General features: G+C 45.6%; 1 protein-coding gene across 5 annotated transcripts in view; it reads left to right on the forward strand.

The window, feature by feature from the left end:
* Positions 1–9,011, forward strand: part of LOC147117737 (oxysterol-binding protein-related protein 10-like) — a 338,647-nt gene extending 329,636 nt beyond the window's left edge. For all 5 annotated transcript variants that reach the window (XM_085988973.1, XM_085988974.1, XM_085988978.1 and 2 more), the window contains 2 exons: positions 684–837; positions 8,167–9,011. In XM_085988973.1, coding sequence (XP_085845099.1) covers positions 684–837; positions 8,167–8,214 — 202 coding nt within the window. In that variant the 3' untranslated portion in view covers positions 8,215–9,011. The remainder of the gene's footprint in view (positions 1–683; positions 838–8,166) is intronic.
* The last annotated feature ends 9,008 nt before the right edge of the window (positions 9,012–18,019 follow it).

Raw genomic sequence — 18,019 nt, forward strand, 5'->3', positions numbered from 1 at the left:
TAGGGTATGGAAGGCAGAGTGATAGGGATGTGTTGAGTGGCACAGCAGGGTGAGTTTGAGTGTGGCTTTGCAGTAACGTTTCGTGATCCACTGAGATCATTGAAAGGTTGGCGCCACTGCAGCCAGGAACCCCTGACGACATCCCTGCTTTTGCCCTCCTGTGCAATGTGCAACCAGGCTGCGTTGGTGTCCTGGGGAGGTCTCTTCTGCTCTTGGAAGGGAAGAGAACCTCCCTGCGTGCTGTGACTCCCTCCATAAGCATATGGAGGGAGTCATTGGAGAGCCTGGGTGCAACCGTCCACCTTTGTGCAGTGCTCGTCAGTGTTTACAGCACCTCAATGCTGTCAAACACTGACAGAACAACTGTTAAACTCATTGTGGCCGTGGTCTCTTTAAGGAAACCAGCCGCTGACACATCATCAAATGACATCATCAAACCCGCTTCCTGTTAATTGGCCGGGAAGCCCACAGGGCGGGCTTAACAAGGCAATCAAGGGAAAATCCCTTTGACAGAGCGGCTGCAGCTGGGAGCGGGAACAGAACCCGGCAACCAGCTATCCCGGCACCATCCCGTCACCGCTGAGAAAATCCAGCCCACTGTTTCTATTTCTGTCACATGTATGGTAATTGAGATTTTTTAAATGGCCTGAGTTCCTGATCGCTGTATATATATTCCTTTTTAGACGTCTATGGGAACTGGTTACCAATGCACTAAAAGCCGGCAATATTGATGCAGCAACTGAGAACAAGCACCTTCTGGAGGAGCGGCAGAGAGCTGAGGAGAGGCAACGAGCAGCAACAAACACTCTTTGGAAACCAAAGTATTTTCTAAAAGAGGTAATTAAAATCCCTGCAGTTTGACAGCCAACCCAGAAAAAAATGATATAGTGCCCCGGCATATTCTGTATAACCTGACTATAGATTATATATAAATTCCAATATTTAGTTGGTTGCTACAATGGCATTACATGATAGAGCTCCAGCAAGCTGCATTAGAGTCTTGGGTTTCCCGTTTGGCCCTGCCATTCTGCTGAGTTCTCTGAGGTAGGTTTTAAGGAGGGTCTTATAGGATGAGAGAGGTGGAGAGGTTCAGAGAGGGAATTCCAGTGCTTAGACTGTTGAAGATACAGCCGCCAGTGGTGGGGTGAAGGAAGTGGCGGATTCACAACAGGCCAGAGATAAAGGAAAGCAGAGTTCTCGGCGGGTTGTAGGGCTGCAGGAGATTCTTAGGCAGTCCCTCGGAACCAAGGATGATTTGCTTCCACATTATAAATGAGTTCGCAGGTGACTGATGAGTCCAATGCGGGACCTACAGTCTCTGTCACAGGTGGGGCAGATGGTGGTTGAAGGGGCGGGTGGGTGGGGTGCTTGGGTTGACATGCGCTCCTTGCGCTGCCTGCGCTTGGCTTCCGCTTGCTCCTGGCGAAGAGACTCAAGGGCCTAGAAATTCAGTTGGGCGCGCCAGCCGTTAGCGCCTTAGGGGGAGTAGATCTCGAGCACTAGGCGCTTATCGCCCGGGCGCAGCGCGATCTGCGCCTCTCCCCAACTTCAGGACACATTTAGCGCCGGCGCAAAGTCTTAGCGCGCGCCCTGCTGCGCGCGCAGATCATGACGTCATATAATAGTGCAACGCCCTTTGTGCGCCCCAAACCGGAACTTCACTCGCGCCGGCCCATTGTGCGCCGGGCGTCCCGAGCGACTGTGAAGTGGAACGGTACACAGCCCAGCCGGGCCGGGGGAGCGCTAATTAAAGGGCACTTACCCAGCAGTATAAAGGCCAGCCATTTTGCAGCATTCACTCTTGTGCAATGGTTTTTTGGACAGAGACCAAGGAGGAGAGTTTACTGGTTTGGACCAACACTTGGACAGGTATTTTTGGCTCAGGCCAGAGCTCACCAATTATCTTAGCCTTCATTCAGAGCTCAGTGCTTGCCAGCATATAATGGGGGCTGCATTGGGTGGCAATGCTGAATTTCAGCCTTATGCCAGAAGGGCTTACAGACGCCGTGAGAGAGTGGCAGCCCTGGCTAGACGCGGAGGGGGCAACAGGCGTCGCCAACTGAGGCCTTACCCACGCAGGGTATACCGCCAGCAGACCTCCTATCTGACCATGTTTGCCGCGATGTGTGTTAGGAGGCTGCGATTCCGAAGGGAGGTGGTTGCAGACATCTGCCGGCTGCTTCAGAGAGATCTGCAGCCACAGCTGATGCGCAGGACGTCTCTGTCGGTGGCAGTGAAGGTGACGGTGGCTCTCAACTTCTATGCCTCCGGCTCCTTCCAATCCGCTACTGGGGACATCGCTAACATCTCCCAGTTCGCCGTGCATTGCTGCATCCGCCAGGTGACCGAAGCCCTTTTCAGAAGGAGACATCAATTCATCTCCTTCCCCATGACCCTGGACAAGCAGCAGCAGTGTGCAGTGGGGTTTGCAAGAATAGCGGGCTTCCCCATGGTGCAGGGCGCCATTGACTGCACGCATGTGGCTTTGCGGGCACCTCTTGAGCATGCTGAGGATTACCGCAACCGGAAGGGCTACCATTCCCTCAATGTACAGCTGGTGTGTGACCACAGGCAGCGCGTCCTAGCTGTCAATGCCCGCTTTCCAGGCAGCAGCCACGATGCCTTTATCCTGCGACAGACAACTGTGGCTGACATGTTCCAGGCACAGCCTCCCCCAAGAGGATGGCTTATCGGGGACAAAGGCTATCCTTTGTGTACCTGGCTCATGACCCCGCTCCGCGCGCCCACGACCCCTGCTGAAGAGGCATACAACGAGAGCCATCAAGCGACGAGGAACCTCATAGAACAAACAATCGGCATGCTCAAGCAACGGTTCCGCTGTCTCGATCGCTCCGGGGGAGCCCTCCAGTATTCGCAGGATCGAGTCTCCCAATTCGTCGTCGTTTGCTGCATGCTGCACAACCTGGCTATCCGCAGGACTCAGGCACTGCCACCTCACGTTGGACCACCACCTCAGGAGGAGGAGCAGGAGGAGCATGAGGACGACGAGGACAAGGAGTACCAGCCCAGGAGGGACGCACAAGGTCCAAGGGCCGCCCGCCGTCGGCTTATTGAACGTCACTTCTAGGCCCCCTGTCAGGGAATGGCTTGCGCCAATGATAGAACATGATTGCAGCCGCTCCGCAAGCCGTCAGCAAACACTTCAAAGATCAAACATGGACAATGTCAATAAATAAAATGCTTTATTGTACAAACTCTGGGCCCTTCCCACATGAAAACCAAAAACAGAGGAAAGCCACAAAAAACACTCAAACACATTACTCGCTCCCACAACCTGGGGAGGATTAACAAAATAGGGCAACTAAAATGGCCGTCATTGTCGGCCTTCGTCCAAAACAAACATCACATCATCGGCCTTCAAAAAACTAACATCCAATTCTCGGCCTCAAGAAACAAACACAAATGGCCACACATTCGAATATTTGGCCCGCTAGGGCGATGCCTTGGCCATCTTTGGGTGGCCCCTGCCCGCCCTGCTGCTCCGCCTCAAAGTAAGGTCATTGGCTGCTGCAAGGCTGGGGGCAGGCTCCTGAGGGGCACATGTCGTGACGGCAGATGCCCTTGGGGGTCGGCCTAGTCGAGGTCTGGGCGTCGAGCGGCCGGCTGTTGATTGCTGCAGCTGTGGCTGGCCAGCATCAGTCGCTGCAGCAGCTCCTGCCAGCTCCACTGAGGGAGTGGCAGTGGCGGCTGGAGGAATGGCGGCAAGCTGGCGGATGGCAGGCGCTCGCTGGTCGCCTGAGACACTGGCACTCGCCCGGGCCAGCACTGCAGCATGCGCACCAATCTGCCGAGGGACAGACCGATGTGCTGCTGCAGCACGCCGGGTGCCCTGGCGATGCCTGGCTGACACAGCGAGTGTGGCAGCAGTGAGTGCCCGTGTTGACCTGTTCACTGCCCGCAGCAGAGCAGCCAGTGACTGGACGGCACCACTAATCACCTGGCCAGTCGCTGCAAGATCTGCCCGGTATTCCGCCCGACTGGTGGCCTCTAAGGGCCCGAACTCGGCCACACTCCGAGAGAGGGAATCGATGGACTCAGGCAACCGTGACACTACCGCCATGAGCTCCGTGTGCCGGTGCTCCGAGTCCGCGGACAAGTCTTCGAGGCCTTCCATCTCCTCGGCGAAGAGCATCTCCTGACTGGAGGCCGGACTCTCCCTCTGGGGAGAAGGCCGCCGAGCTGGCCGACCCTTCCTGCGTTGCTGGAGGCCGCTGGGCCCAGCAATTGGACTCCCCTCCGACGCATCCCCCCCTCTGGGGAGAAGGCCGCCGAGCTTCCACCCCCCTCCCGCCTTTCTGCAGCACGCAGGTCCCAGGAGCTCCCCTCCCCTTCGACACTTCCGCCACGCTGCCCTCCAGGGAAGACGTGTCCCCTACATTGGCCTGGGTGGCCGCGGCTGAGGGTTCCCCTGATGGGCCGCCTTCTTCTTGCTCCTCCTCCTCGGAGGGTCTGTCACTGGCAAGTTGAGGGACCTCCTCTTGACCATCTGAAAGCAGGAAGGCACAAGAGTAGCTTTAGAGTGAGGAGAGGGCGTCAGTGCGGGATGCATGAGTGGTGGCATTCAGCGCATTGGTCGGACAGTGGCAAAGGATGTAGATCTGATGCGCAAGTGGGACGAGAGGTGCAAAAGGTGATGTCCTTACCATTGCTTCCCAGAACAGGGTCGGCATCTCCACATGCCACGGGCCCAATCACCCGGCGACCCATGAGGCGCTCCACGCGATGTTGCAGGTCGGTGAGTGGCTGGAAATGGGGTCGTCCTCCCCCGGTCACAGTCCGGCTCCTGCGATTATTCGCCAGCTTGGCCTGCAAGAGAAAGGACGGCCTCTAAGTACAGTGTGTCGCCGTGATCTGCTGTGCACTGCCTCCCATGGTGGAATAGCCTGGCCAGTGTGTCGCCATGATCTGCTGTGCACTGCCTCCCATGGTGGAATAGCTTGGCCAGTGTGTCGCCATGATCTGCTGTGCACTGCCTCCCATGGTGGAATAGCTTGGCCAGTGTGTCGCCATGATCTGCTGTGCACTGCCTCCCATGGTGGAATAGCTTGGCCAGTGTGTTCAGTGCAGAATGTGCAATTGATGCTCATGCCTGTGCCATAGCTGCTGGATGAAGGCTGGCCGTTAGAGCTTTCAGGTCCCTTTGCCCATAATGTGAGGTGCACATGCAAGGATGAGGAGGTCATTGGAAAGGGTACTCACCCTGACAATGCGTGTGAGGTCATTTATCTTTTTGCGGCATTGGGCACCGGTCCTGGGGACGTCGCTGTTGGCTGACAGCTTGGTGGCGACATGCCTCCAGGCTCTCCTGTAGACGCGGACCGTCGCCTTCTTGCCATTGTCCGGGTACAAAACATGGCGCCTCTTCTCCACAGCAGCAAGCAGCACACTCAGATCACGCTCTGAGAAGCGCTGCGCACGTTCACGGGCCTTCTCCATGTCTTCAGGCGCTATTTGGGTCCAGCAGCAGTGTTCAGGCCTAGCTGGAGGGCTCCACTATCCAGGGCGTGGCAGCAGACACAGTCGACCCTTCCCCCTTAAGAGCTGGCCGGCGCCAGGGTGTCTGCTGGCCGCACCTGCGCTGCGCCCGGCCTAGGCGCTATCGATCACCACCTCCGGCTTAGCGCCCAAAGAGAGGCGTCCAACAGCAGTTTTAGCGCTCGCCCGAACTAGTAGGGCGAAGCTAATGAATATCGGAGAAGTGGCCTAGATTTGGAGGCGCACGCTAACTTTAGCGGACGCCCCACTTTAGCGCCCCAAAAGTGGCGTCAATGAATTTCTAGGCCAAGGTGTTCGGCGCCTTCTCGGATGCTTCTCCTCCACTTTGTGCGGTCTTGGGCCAGGGATTCCCAGGTGTCGATGGGGATGTTACACTTTTTCAAGGAGGCTTTGAGGGTGTCCTTGAAGCGTTTCCTCTGCCCACCTGGGGCTGTCTTGCCGTGCCGGAGCTACGAGTAGAGCGCTTGTTTTGGGAGTCTCGTATCGGGCATGCGGACAATGTGACCCGTCCATTGGAGTTGATTGAGCGTGGTCAAAGCTTCGATGCTGGGGATGTTGGCCTGAGCAAGAACACTGACGTTGGTGCGCCTATCCTGCCAATGGATTTGCAGGATCTTGCGGAGGCAGCGTTGGTGGTACCTCTCCAGTGCTTTGAGGTGCCTGCTGTCCATGGTCCATGTCTCTGAGGCATACAGCAGGGCGGGTATCACTGCTGCTCTGTAGACCATGAGCTTAGTGCCGGGTTTGAGGTCCTGGTCTTCAAACACTCTCTTCCTCAGGCGACCGAAGGTTGCACTGGCACACTGAAGGCGGTGTTGGACTTCGTCATCGACGTCTGCCTTTGTTGACAGTAGGCTCCTGAGGTATGGAAAGTGGTCCACGTTGTCCAAGGCCTTGTCGTGGATTTTGATAATCGGGGGGGCAGTACTGTGTGGCGGGGGCAGGTTGGTAGAGGACCTTTGTCTTACAGATGTTTAGTGTAAGGCCCATGCTCTCGTATGCTTCGGTGAAGGTGTTGCCGATGGTGTTGACGCAGGTGATTACAGAGATAGGGAGGAGCAAGGCCATCGAGGGATTTTAACACCTCTCTAAGCCATGTTGCTGGGAGAGGCTGAGAAAGCTTTTGAAGAATAAATTTAAGAAAACCTTAACACTGATAAATGTGTTATCCAGTAGGTTACATTTCAACAGAAGAAATCACTTGCTTGTTTGCTCTGTTTATGACCTTATTAACAGGAAGGTACAATACTTCCTAAGGGTTAAAGCTAAACGATTGTCACAGCATCACCAATAGCTTCAGGTGTTTAACTCCATTCATTATACTCTTACCATTCATTTACTGTCGATCCTCAGAGGTCATTTGATGTAATGATGAAGAGAATGAATTGCTTTATACTTCACTCAATCTTCTCCCTCTAATGTTGTTACATTAACAAACTCTAGAAGGACTACAATAGCAATTTGCAACAAAATAAAAATTGGAATGATGTAATTGATTTAATTCTGCTTCGTAGTATTTGGAAAACAAATCACTTGCCATATGTTCTTGAATAACTTCGAAAATTTAACAGGGCATTAGAGATGAAATATTTGAGATGGAATGTCTGACAGTGTTGCCTGCTGGGATGCAGTATACTACAGTACCTAAGTAAAATGTTAAAGGCCACCAGTGCTGAAATTAGGGTGTGCTTGATTCAGCGCCAAGTAAACCCCACCCCCGTCTCTCAATGTCATTATATACCGAAGGTGCTCTGAAAATGAGCATAAGATCCAGATACTGGGTGTAGGATGGCCACTGGAAATTTCTTTACGTTAAATTGTATAAGAAAGGCAAGTATAAATGGTTCACCAGGAAAGGCTTACATATGATTTTTGAGTTTTCCTTGGATTATTCCTTTAGCTACTTACAACTCAAGATTCATTAAGAATGTCTGTTTTTTCTCACACTTATCATCCCAAATTTGTGGAAAACAGAATATTTTCCGTCAATTTGACGCATTCATAATAAACATATCCTAGTAATTTGCACTGGTGTACCTTAGCAGCATTCCTGCATCTACCACTTGACCAGCTCTCTTTTTGTAAAACAGACTGGATGGAGCTTGTGATGTAGCTAAAATGCACAGTATCTTTTGATATAGTCTGCCTGCAAGGTCACTAATTCCTTCACTGTGGGCTTCTCCCTTGAGGCTGCAATTTCTCGTTCCGGGCTGCAGTTCTGACGGGATAGTGCCAACGTTTGATTTCTTTTTACAATGTGCATAATACAGTGTGCATAATACATATTAAATCGCACCATAGGCCAACATTAAAGCAACATTGAATATGGATTGGAGAAAGCACAGAGAGTTTATTATTTTGCATAGGAAATGTTACAATGCCTTTCTTGGGACACTTATATTAAGCATTTCATTTTTCCCCTGCTTGTGGCATAACAGAACATCATATGTCCATCAGCAAAATATTCAGTAAAATTCCACTCATGATCCGATTAACAATTCATGACATTATTGCTCATGGCTGATCTGGCCTTCCATCTGTTAATAAATACTATAGAATATCCTGAATTTTTGCTGTTGCTGGACTAGTGCTGTGCCTTTTACACCCAGTTGTGCTACTGAACTAACTAACTTTTCGATTCCATACTAGGGAGATGGTTGGGTGTACTATAGTCCCCTCTGGAAGACACACTGCTGACAGGCTGACAGACTGAGCTTAACCTTTACCACCTACCTCAGATTTCCTCCGATTTGCCATTTGTCATCTGCAAATAATTCTGAGGTGATGTTTAAAAGACAAAAAAAAGGAAACGCTAAAAACTGACTACGCTGTATAAAACAATTAACTTGTATAGAACAAGAAACTATATTGTGTATCGAATTAAAAATAGTTGCAGGTTCACCAAAGAAATTTATTCAGGAGCTGTCCTGTATATATGTGACACCTGCATGTGAGGGATTGAAATGTTAATGATGGAGAAATTTTATTTTAATGTTTAAGATTTTATATTTTTCACTTGCAAAGACCTTTTTCGCACTTATATAAAGAAATGTGCCATTGGTGTAGTCACTTTAGGCTGTGTGTTTGAACCGAATGATGTGTTTTAATGTGGTTAATGGGCATGCCATTACACAAACTTTATAGCATACAGCACTAGAGTGCATGTGGACCCCTTTTTACTGCAGTGAGCTTCATCACTTGCACAACTGAAGTCACTAGATCTGGTTTGTTTCTTAAACTATTCAAAATTAATGGTAGTTTGAAAAAACAGAGGCATCTACTGAGAAACACAACTATTTGTACCTGGTGTTCATAAGGATGTGACATGCAGCTGAACTTTATAGTTCCCGTTAACTAACCAGAAAGGACCATTTAGTCCCCATGTAGAAGAAGAATTCACTAAAACTTTTGCAAAATGAAAATTCTTTATTAAAGGTGGTCCTGATTTTTATCCTCCCAACATCCCTAACATTGTCTCCTCTCACATTCAGAATAATAGACAGTTTAATTCTCCTTATTGTATTTCTAAGAATTTTTAAAGTGCCCTTATCTCAAAAGCAAAACAATAGTCAACTGTGATATTACATTTATTTAGTCTAACTTGTACATATTTTTTCTTGATTTATAATTTGAAGCTCATAAGGACTGCTGATGGCTGTCTGACTTTGGAGCTAAACACAAAAATATTCCACCCTTATGATACAGGGTTCTCTTCTTGCCTTTGCACTCACTTGTAATTTTGCATCCACATGTACATTTATATTATGCACTCTTCCAATTCTGCAGACCTATGCACCAACGAGTAAGTCACCTACTTGTCATTGATAGCACTGGCATCTCATTGGTGTCAGTAGTGCAGTCCCTACACACAATGAATGGAAAACGTATAGGTGTTTATCGCAGTGCTAACATAAACTTCTAATATGGATCAGCATTTTTGCTCCACATCACACACTTTCAAAAAAAAATATTCCCTGGGAAAACCATTTGATCACACGAAAAGAGTGAAAGACCCATTCAGATCAAGCATTGAGGCAGTTTTGCCTTTGGGCTTTACACTGAAAACATACTTTTCGAATGGGAGTCATTTTTGGATTCCATAGTGGATGCCGGGAAAATTCTAGTAGTGCCTTTGTGTATTCTAATAGTATTGTAATACAATGTGACATTTAATTTGGGGGAGAAAAGCACCACAAATAGAAATGTACTTTCACAGAGGCAGAGCGCAAATGTGAAAGTCGGGGTGATACTGAAATTCACAAAAATAATTGGAGCAGAATAATTACTAATATAAAAGTAGGTAGCCATTTCAATACAGCACCTCAAAATCATACAGTGTAGATTACATATAATTACCTAGAATATACAGCATAGAAACAGGCCATTCGGCCCAACCAGTCCATGGCAGCGTTTATGCTCCACTCAAGGCTCCTCCCATCCTTCCTCATCTAACTCTAACAGCATAACCCTCTATTCCCTTCTCCCTCATATGCTTATCTAGCTTCCCCTTAGATGCATCTATACTATTCGCCTCAACCCAGTGATAGCGAGTTCCACATTCTCACCACTCTCTGGGTAAAGAAGTTTCTTCTGAATTCTCTATTTGATTTCTTGGTGACTATCTTATATTGATGGCCTCTAGTTTTGCTGTTCCCCACAAGTGGAAACACACTCTCTGGACTGGATTTTCCCGGGTCCCACCCACACGGTGCGGGGGGACCTGGGAGACGGCGGGAAACCCAGAAGGTCGGGTTTCCCGGCGTGCTGTGGAGTTTTAACAGGCTGGCTTCCAGTCGAAAGGGGAATTCGGGGAAGGGGGTCGCAGGACAAGGTAAGTGCTGGGCCCAGGATGGTGGGGGGGTGAAGGGCTCACAAGTAGTGGTGTGCCACTACAATTGAACTTTGCTTCCTTGGCTATAAAGCAGAAAAACACACCAGTGTTTTTGCTCCAAGTTGCAATTCAGTGACTCTTGCTGGAAATGCACATGTTGATTAAAGGGCATATTCAGTGATCCTGTCCTCATGGGCATGGAGCCTCAGTTGATGGGAGTGTGGGTCGGGGAATTGCAACTGCGGTGTTGTGCCATCTCCGACCTGCAGTTCCATCTAGCGAAGCTCCGTGCTGACTTTGCCCTGTAGAGTAAGGACAGGTTTGGACTCAGCTGTAACGACCTCCAAAGTGGAATAGTTAGCCAACAAGCACATTGTACTTGAGTGGCATACTAGGGAGCCAGGGCTGCCCTTGCAGTTGGTGTAGCCTTGTTCAGGAGAGAAGGCATACAGATGGATAGTGGGATTGGAAGTGGGAGAAAAGGCGTACAGACAACTACATCTTTAGTTTACCTGCATAATAGCACAGGGATATCTGACTTAAATGATCTCTGAGTCTGTAGATTCATTGACATTCTGCGAATCACTTCATCCTCCAGCTGTGCAGCAATATTTCATTGGGGTTTGAATCATACATCGGAGACTAAATTGACTCAATTTTATTAGTAAAGACTAAAGGTCTTAAATAAGAAATATTTTGTGCTATATAAAGTCAATAATTAGTCATCCGTGTTCACTCAACCTGTCATATTAAATATGTATTTGCAGTATTATGCCCATTGATTTCAGTGATAAAAATTAGCGTGAGAGATTTAGCACAATGAAATGCTTGACTGGACAAATTAGAATCCCAATATTAATTTCTACAGATTTTGGTATTGCTTTGTCATGGAATTGTCAGGTAGGACACGTTTCACATCAGCATTCCTTCCCGCACTGTGATTTCCAATTTCAAGTCTCGAGACACTTTTTCCCCATAGCTGCCGAGTATCAACCAAGGCTAATTGCAGAGCAGTGTTGGTCATAGTCGGAAGACGGGCCACCTGTCTGCTCTTTCAGCTGGAAACGGATTTATATTGAGGGGGTTGGGAGGTAATTTGAAGAATTGGTATCTTTCAACAAAATGAGTTAAAATTAACTTATTAATACATATAAATTGAGATTGTGGGAATATCAAAACGCCATTAGTTCACAGCTTTGGGCCTAAGGACTGAGGTTTCGCTTGGCCCATATGTGCCCTTGCTCCTGAATGGTTTCCCATATATTGGCTTCTGCAGCGTGTGTGCTTTTCCTCTCTCCAGTGCACTTTCATCAATGGCTGCATTTTCTTACCACTAGCAGTTTATCTTACCTGAGGGTTTAGAGTTACATAAATGAATACAACTCAGTTGTTGAACTGCCTTTTCTCATTGATAATTCCACCTGATGTTCTCTTAATCAAATGGGGGAAAAAATGGTGGAAGGTTTATAGACGACCTCGCTACTGCTGGCACATGCAGCGTTAATTTTGTCATACGGGAGAAACAGCTTCAGATTCACTTGTGAGCTATGCGCCAGGACCCAGTGAGTTACTTTACCTAGTGCCATTCTAAATTCTTACAAAGAATTCAGTGAAAGAATGATGAAATAAGAAAACCTACGAAAAATGGCTTTCACAGCTCGGGGTGCTTCTATACAGGGTTTGTTTAAATATGAAGCAGGAAATAATTCTGCAGGAAGTAACACATTTAAGAGAATTAATCTCTCTTTCCTCTCTTCCCCTCCCCCCCCCCCCCTCCAATATTCATGATCCCCTACTAACACAACTGTTTTGTAACTTGCACTGTTTGTCAGTGCAACATGCAGTCTTACTTGAAGCCTTGTTTATTTTACCTGTTTGCTTGTGAATGGCCTGTTGAGGCGATGCTGGAGTGCCTGTTCCCGGAAAAGAAGCATTCGGTTACTTCTATCCACACCTAGCTCCAGCCAGGTTCTTAGTAGATGATTGTTTAGAGTGGCAGTCAACCATGACTCTTCTCTCCCTTGGGCCCAAAATGGGTGGCTGTGGGAGTATGCAGTCTAAATAATGAGCTGCACTACCTGAACAGTTTGAACAGATTTTTTAAACTTCCAAAAAATCATGATGCTGTGTCCTATAACCCCTCTCCACCATACACATCTGTAGTACAGTACAGTAATGTGATCTGGTGTCTTCCAGACTAAGTGAAACTGTGAATGTGTTTGTAGTAAATGAGACCAAGGTAAATATTAAACTATGCCAAGTTATATAAATTGCATGTGATTGGCACTATGTTACAACACTTCATTTTTTTTTAGCTTTGTTTGTAAATAGTCAAGTAATGATTACTTGGTTAACAGTTATGCAAATGAGAGATGCCATGGAATGAAACTGAATGTGCAATAATGAAACAGAAAATAGATCAGTTTAAGACCTACCTTTCACATTAGAAGTTTGCTCTAGAATGGAATTTATGATTTATGTTTTGGAACTTCTGGATCTACTTAATTTGTTCATCTCTGTGATGAGTATTCAAAATTTGGTTTTAGGAATGGTGTTGAGTGAAATTCAGACAGCCAAACCACAGATTATATAATCCAAACTACCACCAATACTTTTAGAAATGTTTCAAAATTCACATAAGTACCGGGCCAATTAACTCGTCAACCTTCGATAGTCTCTTTACAGTCTGGCAGATAGAGATGATGCTGCCCATCTTCCTCTGATCTGTGCTATGAAACCCTTTCAGCTACCCCACCAAATCATTAAACAAAAGTTGATCCACTATAATGGCAGACAATCGCATACGTGGGCATTTAATGTTAAATGCATTTGTTTGAGGAATATTCAGAATCAAATTATTGGCAGAAATCTGTCAGCAAATCATCAGGAGCCAACCCTTAAATAAGCTTGTCTTTATCGGTTTTTTCCCCCATTACTTTGTATATGAAAATTCCAAGGACAGAATCTTTTAATTTTCTTAAAATGCTGTGAGTTGTATTACCCATTTAGTTAAAGTTACTTCAGTGCGCACACTTAGCCACACCTGCAGGCACTTTGTTAAGCCCATAGTTTGTGCTTGAGAGATTAGAGCTTTGAACCTAGATGATGATCTTCCTCACTAGTGCCCATATTTGATCAGGTTCTTGATCTCATTGGGTATTAGCTGAGGGCAAAATAGTGGCAAGTTTAGCATCAAATGTAGGTTTTATTTCTGAGCACCAGTGATTGAACATTCAGCAAATGTGCTGTGACTGTATGAGAGATTGTATTGTCAAGGCATTGCAGGGGGAGCCAGATTTGCTGCTGACCCCATACCTTTGAGTGTTTATTTCTGTTACTGGATATGGAGCAGAAAAACATCAAGGAGTATACTCTGCTCTACGTGAGAAGTTAAATAAAAATTATGTTACTAAACTGGGGAGGTTTATAATGACAGTTTAGTAAAAATAATTTTTCTTTAACTTTACAAATAGAGTAAAATACACTGCCTTGTTCCATACCTGTCTTGAACACATCCACCAACCAACTAAGCAACAAACTTACAACATGCTATATATCCTTCATCGTCGCTGGGCCAAAATCCTGGAACTCCCTCCCTAACAGCACTGTGGGAGTACCTTCACTACACGGACTGCAGCGGTTCAAGAAGGTGGCTCACCACCACCTTCTCAAGGGCAACTAGGGATGGGCAATAAATGCTGGCCTTGCCAGCGACCATGAATTAAAAAAAAATTAGTCTCAACTTTCCTACATGCATGAATGTTACTTGTTGTCCAGTAGACCATTGATTAATCTTTTCGTAATTAAGCCATTTTAGTAGTAAGTGAAACGTGCAGGAACTGTTTCATTTCTACCCCCCCCCCCCCCCCCCGGGCAACATGGCCTTCGATTAATCCAGTGCATATTCAGTTAGGAAGAATACACAGACACTAATCCAAAACCAATATAGTTGGAACAAACAGGAGCATCGCTGGTTTTATAATCTATAATTCAGCAGTCTTGTCTCTTAAGTTTGCATTAAATGTTAATTTTGCCAGTGAGTACAATACTAACATTCTACTGTTCATATTTTAAAGGGGCAGTATTTTAATAGGCGTATGTTTGTATGTGAATACAGAACTTTCCCCCTGAGGCTCAAACTGTCTGGAAAGCAAAAGCTTAAGTTAATGACAAGCTATTGTAGGCTGACTGTTGGTGTGTGTGCATTATACAAGAAGCTATGTGTGAGGTTTGGATGAATGCATTATTAAACGGAGCTTCTGAAGACTTGAACTGTTCAGAAATTCAGTGGCACCAGCTGGCACCTCTCTACATGATGATCTGCTATTTCATGAAGGGTGGAAACGCAAGGATGACCTACTTGGCTCTGTCAGTTGAAAAAGCTTTAATTAACTTGTGTGGAATCCACTACAGAAATGAAATTTGCAATATACAGTGTCCTTGGCTAAATATTAAATGGCATAACACTGCATAATTTTCCATTGTTTCTTATTAATGCCTGTACTCATTCTATCAGTGTTACCGTTTAAAATCAATCTTGACAAGCTTTCATTATGGTGTGCTGCGAGGTGTGAAATGTTCGGGTTTATACTTAAATCACTTGATATTTTCTATGACTAAGCTGACGTTTAGTTTCTATTTTCTAGAACTTTTTTTTAGCACAGTATACTGTTTTTTGCCTCAAGAATTTAGCATTTGTAGGTTCATGACTAATTCCACAAAGGTTAGCCCATTACTATTCATTATGCCGATGGAATAGCTTTAACTAAACTGTTCATTCTTTCGAATGTAGGTGTGTAATAAGATTAACCTGTACAGCTTTGCAATTCCGTAATTAGCATCGACCAAACTGTGTTACATGTGCTTGGAACCTATGCAACACTTTTTGTTATATAACAAAATAATTCACAATGATGTGAAGATGATTTATAATTCTGTTTTGATTAAGTAATAAATATGCCTTGGCAGTCACATTTTGTCTTGTATTATATTTCCATTGTAGTTCATCAATGATTAGTTTTAATTATCTTCCTAGTACCTTTCCTCTTTCCCATGGACCAACCTTTACTCAATTTTCTCTCCAACTCTTAGTGCAGATATCGTTCTCCTCCCACTCTTACCCCCCCCCCACAGAAACTGAAAGCAAGTAGGTTAGTCGTAGAGCACAAACTTACAATTTTCAGGCCAGCCGATTGTACTTTATGCTATAACATCTAAGGAACTGTTTAGTGTTGAATTCATTGTTAAGATTAACTATTACATAAATCTAAGCTGTAAATTGTCAAACAGCAAAATTCTCCAGATGTCCAAATGCGATTTGATTTTTTGAACCCACCCCCATTTTATTAATACTGTTTCACCTTTTAAAACATTTTTGTTGTGTACAAGGTTCACCCATCATGGTCCATATAAGATCCAATGGCACTCAGATACATAGAAACTATCTAGAAAGTTGTGTGGTACTAAGTATATACAGGGACAATGTTTAACCTATTTTGGTGTGAATTCTGACTGCACAGTCTAGATTCAAGGAGTCATTGCTTGGTTTGATTTTGTACTACTCAAGGTGAGAGATGTTAATGTTGAGGAGTGGAACATTTGCCATTTTGAACACCCAGTGCCAGTATCAAGCTTTCCTAGGTCAGGTTAGATGCACAATAAAGCTCCCTGTATTGTACTCCAACAATGTGCCTCAATATTTTTCCATTTCCCACACCCACCATTCTGTGACTTCTTTGAAGCACTTTTAACCTTGTGTGATTGCCATTAACTGCCGATAAGCAGTTCTGCAGTTAGCTGTTGATTTTCTGTGATCTTGTGTTCTGCCATTGGACTACCTGGCTCCCGCTGTGACCTATGAAGTCTGCTGAGTCAGTCGAATGCATCAGTGTACTTAAGCCATGATGCAGAACAGCATGTTGATGGGAGAAAGCTGACACACAGAACTGACAGCGGCAACTGCAGGCCGATCATGATGTTCACAGCCCAGGCCAAATCCAATTTTCTAAAAATAATTTCAGGGTCAATTCAAAGAAGAACAAGCTTTGTACTGGCATTTGTCTCTGTTATCCTATAGGCCCATTTGATTTGTTTTCCTTTCCGTAGTTCAGAACCTTCATCTGTATGACTCACCACAACACATACAGCTTTTACTGACCATCAGGGGAAGAAAATCTATTTTAAAGGATGGAATGCAAAGTGGAAGAGATTTGCTTCATAATGCAGTCTTAAATCCAGTTTGATTAGAATTCATCAGGTGGCCATTTTGGCCAAAGGTCTTTTTGGGTGGCAATGCTAGGTGAACATCCCTAGTATTAATTGGTTAACTGGTGTTAAGATCAAACTCTTCATTCAGACCTTAACATCAGTCAAGGATCTAAATCTCATCCTTTGTAAACTGATGTGTTCTCACTTTAAAGCTATGCCATCATGTGCTTACATATGAAAGAACTAGCAATGTATATGGTACGATAAGCAAAAGTAACAGCTGACACTACAGTACATGAAGTATTAGAGGTAGAACTGAAGAAATAAAACAAATGACCAGAATCAGCAAAGTCAAAGTTCTTGTCCCACAAGGCTAAGCCAACTTTAGTAAGGGTCTTGTCATTTCTTTTTTATTTTTGTTCATGTTTAGGTCTTTCAAAGTCAGTCCTAAATCGTTGAATGCAACTTTTTGTCTTGTCATTTAATGTTCACATGCTTCTTGCAATCTTCTGGTGACTTCAACCAACTCAAGAACTTTTAACTTTCTTTGCAACAACACACCAGCCTTCTTTTGAGGTTTCAATAACAACAACTTGTATTTATACAGCGCCTTTAACGTAGTAAAACATCCCAAGGCACTTCACAGGAATGTTATAAAACAAAATTTGACAGCAAGTCACATAAGGAGATATTAGGGCAGATGACCGTAAGCTTGACCAAAGAGGTAGGTTTTAAGGAGCACCTTAAAGGAGGAAAGAGAAGTAGTGAGGTTTAGGGAGGGAATTCCAGAACTTAGGGCCTCGGCAGCTGAAGGCACGGCCATCAATGGTGGAGCGATTAAAATCGGGGTTGCTCAAGAGGCCAGAATTAGAGGAGCGCAGATATCTTGGAGGGTTGTGGGCAATGTTCCCTTTGTTCCCAATGTTGCCCTTCACAGCTAGGGTTGCCTGGTTGGACATATTCCTGGAGGTTCCATCACATGATCTCCAACCACTCGACCCAGTCAACAGCCTTTTTTTTCCCCATCTCCAATATTTTTATAACTAATAAATAAGTGTTTGAATAAAATGAAAGAAACTTTTTTTATTGCCCCTATGATTCTTCCCCTGGGTTCCTCGCAGCAGTATCCAGGAGATTAATCTTTAATTCCTGGAGACGCCAGGACAATCCTGGAGGGTGGAAACCCTATTCACAGTGGACATGAGGTCCATTTTAATGAGGGATTGTTGATGCTGAGCCCAAGTAGAATAGCATTAAAAACCCCAAAATGTAACAATTATCTCCTACATTTACTTTGCTTTCTGCTAGCTAGTTATGATATGAATGAAATGCTGGTGTAGAACACTCCATTACCACCAGCTGTTACTCTCGTTAGATTGCTGTTCTCCATAGCGCCGCCAAAAATGACCGGGGTTGATTTTGACTTTTGGGCGGCCAGCTGGTGGAGGGTGCTGACCAGCTGCC

The sequence above is a fragment of the Somniosus microcephalus genome, chromosome 5, assembly GCF_052327205.1.
Source record: "Somniosus microcephalus isolate GS21.2 chromosome 5, FLI_Smic_1.0, whole genome shotgun sequence".
Classification (NCBI taxonomy): domain Eukaryota; kingdom Metazoa; phylum Chordata; class Chondrichthyes; order Squaliformes; family Somniosidae; genus Somniosus; species Somniosus microcephalus.